Source organism: Paramisgurnus dabryanus, chromosome 1, assembly GCF_030506205.2.
Source record: "Paramisgurnus dabryanus chromosome 1, PD_genome_1.1, whole genome shotgun sequence".
Classification (NCBI taxonomy): domain Eukaryota; kingdom Metazoa; phylum Chordata; class Actinopteri; order Cypriniformes; family Cobitidae; genus Paramisgurnus; species Paramisgurnus dabryanus.
In genome coordinates, this window is record NC_133337.1 from 15,717,095 (window position 1) to 15,725,319 (window position 8,225).

Sequence of the window (8,225 nt, forward strand, 5' to 3'; positions counted from 1 at the left end):
TGTAAATGGACATGTAAAAACGTTTCTAGATTATTGTTGCACTTATTAAAGTTACATGCCTTCTTTGTAAAATCAAACAACAATTTAACATATTATTTCAATGCATTCTTTGGCACCTTTAACAAAGAAGTAATCTAGGGTTGAAATTACGCCCTCTTGTGGTGAAATCATGGACCTGATTTCACCTAAACAGAGAATATTCTCACTTTATCATTTGCATTTTGATGTACTGTTCAGATCTTATGTAACACATGCAGCATTCGGATCGTATGTAACTCCTCTCTGGGATGTAGGCGACATCAGCATTTATTTTTCACAAAAAAAAAAAACATCCAAATCAATAAAAATCATATTTTAGTGTTACAGTTATACAGAAAATGGGGCAGAAATAAAAATAAAACCTAAGCAAATATGGTGAGGTTTAATAGATGCTCAAGCTAGTGGTGGGCAGAGCGAGGCTTCGTGAAACACTGAAGCAGTTGAATCAATTGTGCCGTATGTTTCGAGGCTTCGAAACATCAATCCGAAACCGCCTCCACAGTGACACCTAGCGGTCGTTTGCATGTCTTTACATGAAGCAGCCTTGACAAGATTTTAGACGAGCGCTGACAAATTGTATCCCACATGTTGTTTGATTGACACGCAAGTGATAGAATGGGAGAGTGGATAGTGCTCTCGACTCTCATTCGTAGATCTTAGGATCGAACCTGGGAAATATATGTGCTACGTCATCATAATAAAATAGTTTTGTTGTTGTTTTAACATCTGTTTGAAAACTTCATGAGCTTTTAGGCTCACAATTGTCGATAACTATAGGCTATTCGGGTCTATTTAATGAAAAAAAAATAGAATAGAGATATACCAAATAAATAATAAGAGATTTATAAAATATATCAAGCCATAATATGCCACATTGTTTACATATAAAGATCTTTATTCAAATGTATAAATTGTTCTGTGTTGATAAACTCAACCAGCTACTTTTTTACATATAATTTCTCCAGCCTTTGAAAACATTCTCACACAAGGGACACTTGCTGGCATGCATTAAGTAGCCTAAGTGTTACATACCTATGAGGAAAAATTACTTCTTTTCAGTAATTTATAGTATTTGATCTTGCCAAAAACGCATCTATGAGGTATTGTCAGTTTTGTTTCCTACCCTGTCAGTTCAAGATTCGAAGCAGATTCGACAGGTACGCCACCTTTCGAAATACTTGTGAAATGCACCGCTTGGTGTTTCGAATCACTTCATCACGTGACATGGGTGTTTCGAATCACATTTCGGAGCAGTGTTTCGAAACATTTACGCTTCGGGATCTCGACACAGTAGCCGTTTCTCAATGTCAAGGATACTTCCTTGGCAGGACTAGTCCTTACAAGTCACTTCCTTCAGAGGCGAGGCGAGGCTCCTTTTAAGCATTCGGAGAACACGTTAAATGGAACAGGCTAGCAAGTGCACGTCATTACGTCATTACGTGATTGAAAGGTGTGCTTTCGGTGCTGCGCGCAGAGGACTGTGGGTGATTTCAGCGCGTGAAGAGCGCGAAGGATACAAATTTGCATCCTTTCCTGTATATGGGATATTTGTCGAACGAAGGACTCAGTCCTTGGCTGAAATTTCGAGGATCCTCTACATTGGAACAGTCCTTCGACGGACGTCGATGACGTAGCATCCTCGAAATTCTAGCTTCCGAGGATCCTTCCTTGACATTGGGAAACGGCTAGTGTCGAAACGTGAGTTTCGCGGGAGCCATCCCTAGCTCAAGCTTCACCGAGGCAGAGGTGAAGGACGCATGACGTCATTGCCGACCAAAGCGGAAGTGAAACCAACAACATCATAAGAAGTGGCAAACGAACGAAACGACAGCTTATAAAAAAGAAATGTTTGTTTTTAAACATATCGATGAACGCATCCTTGTTCATCCTAATATAAGGAATCGCGTTATTTGAACAGGTGACGCCAGGAGGAATAAAACATTTTCTTAAAGTAAGCAGAACACCTTGCACTTTCATACTACGCACGTCACAGTAAACAGTAAAACCTACGCTAAATTCTATAACTATTTTTGATTGTTCAAGTGTGATTGATCACAATGTCTTTCTAGAATGATACATCAATTGGTAAAATCGAATCAGACGAGCAGTACCTTCTCCATAGGTTTCTCCATAGGATAAAACATGTTGGCTTGCACTTATACGGCGGCGAAATGAAAATAATTGTGTTCGTCATTTGCTTTGAAGATGCACTGCGTGGCAGACAAACATCTAGAGTGCCCAGGAGTCTTTCAGAGACCCCCTGATGAAGAGTCGTGTGATGAGGATATGGACACACACGAGGCGAAATGGCACTGGTTTTACCTCGCCGAGTGTGGTGTTTGGCATATGTTTGAAGTATGATAATATGTTTGTATTACAATAGTATAAAAAGCATATTTTGCATCCCATGGTAATTGTTTCCTGTTTACCATAGGAGGTTCCCAGCTCTGGTTGTTCTGTCACCAGTGAGCAAATTGAACAGAACTACACAAAAAACCAACATGGCTCAATGGACTTCTATACTGCAAAATATACATATAAATTAGACTTTACTGGTCAGTTATTAAATAAATTATTGATGTATCTTGTTTGTCGACATTTGTAGTTATTGTATAACTGGGGCACAACTTTACTGTTCTCATTGATATCTTTTGAATGTCTTCTCAACACCAGCTATGAAACAAGTAAATATGACAACTGGAAAAGAAAGGCCTATCAAAAGAGCATTAAATTCAGTTACTGATTTTAGGTAAACCATTTACCTAGTTTGGACTTTTACTGTATCATGTTACTGTTTATTATTTCTATGTGTGTTATTGTTTATTTTTACTATAATTACTGGTAAACTTGTCTACATTGTTACTGTTAATGCTGTTTCAATGTATTTTTACATTTGTGCTCATTGATGTTGTGTTTCACAGATTCATCTGTGATAATTTGGCCCTCCCTGTTCCCAGTCACTGGGAAAAAGTTAATACAGATGAGCCCTATCAGGTGTGAATAAAGAGTCACGTTATTAATCAGACACGTAGTTGTTTAACTAATTAAAATAACTTTCAACTTGTTTACTATGATTGTTTCTATCCAGTTGATTGCTTTAAACAGAGATACATTTGAATACAAAGAAGTGGCCCGGTTATACGAGAGAACCATGAATCAACCCCTCAAATCCATTCAGAGAATACAGAACCTGGACATGTGGGAGTTTTTCTGCAGGTTTGGCTCTTAATACTTTTTCAAGCAGTATTGGATAATTAAAAATACTGACATACTGAGTCAGTGACTGTGCCAATTTCAGCTATATCACAAAAAATCAATGCAGTTGAGTTAATTATAACATATTTTCTATAAGAATGTAATAAAAAATATGTTAATTTATAACAGATATACAATATGTGTAGATTAGGTAAAATTTACTGTATGTTTGTTTTTGTTTTTTTTTTTGCATTGGATTAAAGCATGTGGTAAATAATGTAATGTCAATGTAATGTAGGAAGAAGGCCCAGCTGAGAAAGATCAAACGTGTTTTAGACGTTGAAGAAAAGATGCTTTTTCACGGAACCGGTCACAGCAACATACAGGCCATATGCAAGTACAACTTTGACTGGCGTCTTACTGGAAGCCACGGTGATGTCTATGGCAAAGGTAGGTCACAATATGTTTCTGCATTAAAAAGTATTTTCTGCCCGAACTGCAACATGAACTACTTTCTACAGAAACCAGGCAAGTCTGTGGAACAAGAGAAGGGCTTATGCGGCATGTTGGGGTGGTTACACTATTTAAGTTGTCTGTGAAAATGACCCAGTCTGTAACCCAACAAACTGGGTTAAAGTGTTGTCACAATTCTGGAAATTCTAACTTCGACCATTTTTGGTACCACGGGTGGAAATCTGTCATAGCATTAAGGCCTTAAAGGAATAGTCCATTTTCTTAAAAGAAAAATCCAGATAATTTACTCACCACCATGTCATCCAAAATGTTGATGTCTTTCTTTGTTCAGTCCAGAAGAAATTATGTTTTTTGAGGAAAACATTGCAGGATTTTTCTCATTTTATTGGACTTTAATAGAGCCCAACATTTAATACTTAACTCAACACTTAACAGTTTTTTTCAACGGAGTTTCAAAGGACTATAAACGATCCCAAACGAGGCATAAGGGTCTTATCTAGCGAAACGATTGTCATTTTTGACAAGAAAAATAACAAATATACACTTTTAAACCACAACTTTTTGAAAAAAACTGTTACGTGTTGTGTTAAGTGTTGGTGTCCATTAAAGTCCATTAAAATAAGAAAAATCCTGCAATGTTTTCCTCAAAAAACATAATTTCTTCTGGACTGAACAAAGAAAGACATCAACATTTTGGATTACATGGTGGTGAGTAAATTATCTGGATTTTTCTTTTAAGAAAATGGAATATTCCTTTTAAACTTTTTATTTATATTATTTTATTATAAGAAATATTTTTTCACTTTCACATTTTTAAAATGACTAAGCAGATTCTCTTCAGGTTCTGTCTAAAGCTGTAACACCTAAGGAAATATTTAAATTTTCTTCAGTGCCCGGTTGCAAGAAAAAAACATAAGTGTTCACTTAGGGAACCATAAGGCTTTCAATAAGTATTTACCCTTAAATGCTTAAGTATTACCTTAAGTTCTGCTATGCATTGCTACAAAGTCCTTAGTACCCTTTTTACCTTAAAAACTTAAGGGACTATAACAGGTCCCCTAATGTCACATGCAATTGGCTGGTTTTATGGTTATTTAAGAAAAGGAAGCACCAACGGCATTTCTAATGATCAAAATAATCTTTTAGAGAAAAGTGATGCGCATTTATTAGGAGAATCGCGGTTTGATCGTCAGTCAATCCAAAGTTCTTCAAGTAAGGGATAATGTAGAGGCAGCCGGTAGTTATCGGGAAATAAGCCCCGACGCGAAGCGGAGAGTCTTGTATCACACTGAAGGGGCTTATTTCCCGATAACTACCGGCTGCCTCTACATTATCCCGCTTATTACACGGCTACTTGCCACATAAGAAAATGAATGAATTTGAAACATTTTATTGGCATATATTTGTTTTAAATTAACATTTTTATCCTTCCGCGAAACTTTGCACAGATGCATAAAAATGATCGTAATACCTTATTAAGATCCTCTGCTTCATACTTGTCTGTCTCCATTTTTTCTCTTTTAGCCAGTCTTTGAGAAGTTTTAATGCCCATTCTGTAATTTTTTGTGTGTTGGCTTCGTAGCTGTCATGCTCTATTTTGTCAAGGTCAGTCTCCGTAAGCTCTCTGTGTCTTGTCGTTGTTCGTTCTTCTATCCACTGCTTAAATGTTTTGTTTTTTCCGTACATGTTAAAATTATGGTTGTCCAGTGTTTGTCACAAGATGGCGCCAAACAGCTAGTAATCTTTATTGGCGCGGAGCGATTTTAATCGTACAAGTTGTACCGGCTATGCGTTATTACTTTGGAGCGGTTATTATTTGAAAAGAACGAACCTGCAAATGTCTCAACTCTCTGTTGAGCTGCGTGCGGTGATTTGTTTACGCTGTTAGGGTTTGTAACTATAGCAACCGCTTCTTCATTGCCGTGTTTTGACAGAGATTAACGTAAAATACTTAGTAAACACTTTACTTGTTTAGTGGCTTGTCGAGTGGCACTTCCGGTTACCATTGCCACTCCGTTTAGTGCCGTTTAGTACAACTTAAGTCTGTTGCATTGAGGCATGTTGTACTTACAATTACGGATCTGTGACTTACGTGTATTGCTGCTGTATGTAATTGTGACACAAAATTATTTTTGTGTGTGCTTTTTGACTGTCTGATGTTTCACGTACTGACAATGCATGAAAGGAATCGAGAGCTAAATAGAACATGACGCTTTATATTAAAACTGCTACTGGAATTAACCTCACTGAACGACATCAGGGTTAATAAATGTTTTTCTTGTCAGCTAAAATGCTGTCTGAATGTCCTCAGTCTGATAACTCTGAGAGGATTTTATTAACTTTGACAAAATACGGGGAAAAAAAAAAGAAACAAAAATGGGACAACAGTCTAGAATGAATACTTAGTGATGATAATCAATCTCTCGAGACAGGTCTGCATGTCGGTCCTCCTTAGCACACTGTTCTCTAGCAACGCTTGCATATTTGACTCACTTCACTTGTGTCCTTCGGCTTCCCACGTTCATTGACTCGCATCTAAAAAAACCTTCACACAGTACTCCTGGAGTGGCGAGGGAGGGAAACAGCCGGAACAGTCTTGGAATATCGATTCCGTGCAACACAAGTATTGAAATTGTTTTAGATTTTCAGTATCATTTTGTATCGAAATATTGATATTTTTGACAACACAACTGGGTTACACAGAAACTACCTCTAATGTTAAAATGTTTTAAATTATTAATATGGAACTTTATTTTGTCATGTGTTACTGTAGGAAAATATTTTCATTTAAATCAAGTACATTTTTGTGCCTGCAGGAAGCTATTTTGCCCGTGATGCCAAGTACTCCAGCAAGTTTTGTCATTCGACAAGCAAACACAACTTTACCCTACAGAGACATGGTCTAGCACCTCCTGTTTTCCAGAGTGACCCACCTTACAAGTGTATGTTCCTGGCAAGAGTTCTAGTTGGGGAATACACAGTGGGTCATCCTCAGTACTGCAGACCGCCATCTAAAGACATGAGCATTGCCAACTTCTTTGACAGCTGTGTTGATGATATAATGAACCCTAAGATCTTCGTCATATTTGACAGCAACCAGATCTATCCAGAGTACCTTATTGAATTTTACTGACCAACACCGAAACACAAGAAAAACTGCATAAACTCCAGACTCTGTTGTTTTTTATTGGGATGAACTTGAAAACTGATTTTCCACTGTGGAGATGGAAACGTAACGGATCCAAGAATTTGAAACCTGAAACTGCAGAAGTGCCTTTGGGGCATTATGAATGAATTTATGAATTGAATACAATATGTATTATATCTAAATGTAGTGTATTGTTTTAATGAAACTCACATGGGTTCACCTACATGTTCAATATTTTGTATAAAAACTTAGATTGGACATCAGTTCCTCTGGTATAGATGGTAGCAGTCTCAACCTACAGGTTTTGCATCTCATCGAAACAACATTTACCATTATTAAGGCAAGGTTTGCACAGTAACTTATTTATTTATACAAATTATTTCAATTAAATGAGTTTAGAATTGCCGAAAAGACATTTTCTGAAAACAATGTAGTGGCCAAAATTTTTTTGGTTCATTTGTTAAGCTCCATATACAGGGAGTCAGACAGTAGAAAAAAATGAATAATTGCATGAAAGATGCCTTACTATATTTTTTTTTCTTTAATCTTTGAATGTGTAGCAGTCCTGCCTTATATATTTTAATATGTGTACAAACCCACTGATCCTGTATAGTTACAGTAAAACATGGATACTGGGTATCCAAGAAATGTTTTTTCTCATTTGCATATGTAATTTTTTTCTTTTCTACCTCATTATATGCACATTAGCTCCAGAAACAAAGGAAGAAAGTTATGTGTTGATGGCCAGTTGTCAAACCAAGTGATAAATGCTTGAGCTGTGGGATTGTCTCAAACATGCATTTTCTATGAGCTAAAGTGTAGAGAAATATAAAAAAATTATTTAAAAGGGCATTTATTTATTTAACCGACACTTGTACACTTGCGCAGGATAATATATAAAAAGCAGATGCAATGCAATGTCCAATAATACAAGCAGGACAAAAATGCAAGGTTTAGACGCATGGAGAAACAAATCAAGCCTCAATAACTTACCAGCATTCCCATTATATCACCAAACAACTTTCATTTGATATAATGGATATATAATCTTGAAGGTTTGTTGATTATTTTTTTTTCTAGCCAAAATGCCCTGCACTGGCAATTGTATTGATTCTTAGTATTTATATTGATTTATTTAAAAATGTTAAATATGTACTGTATAATTTGTTTTATAACCACTTGTGGTTTTCTCGGTCCTATACTCTATCTGCACTGTAAATGATGCAACCAGTTACTGTTTGATGAATGTTACTTCAGTTACTTAATTATTTTAGTAAGATTAGCACAAACTCACAACTTAAAAAAAAAAAAGACAAGTGTGACACACAAATCTGATTGCAAATAAATACCATTGAGTGTAAATAAATCA

The 8,225-nt window shown here is 36.3% G+C and overlaps 1 protein-coding gene across 1 annotated transcript; it reads left to right on the top strand.

The window, feature by feature from the left end:
- The first annotated feature begins 1,295 nt into the window (after positions 1–1,295).
- On the top strand, positions 1,296–8,152 carry LOC135760670 (protein mono-ADP-ribosyltransferase PARP11-like). Its single transcript, XM_065274753.2, has 8 exons — positions 1,296–1,990; positions 2,245–2,394; positions 2,474–2,594; positions 2,713–2,788; positions 2,961–3,033; positions 3,128–3,255; positions 3,533–3,684; positions 6,525–8,152. The coding sequence occupies exons 2-8, from the start codon at positions 2,245–2,247 to the stop codon at positions 6,839–6,841; spliced, it is 1,017 nt and encodes a 338-aa protein (XP_065130825.1). The 5' UTR covers positions 1,296–1,990; the 3' UTR covers positions 6,842–8,152.
- The last annotated feature ends 73 nt before the right edge of the window (positions 8,153–8,225 follow it).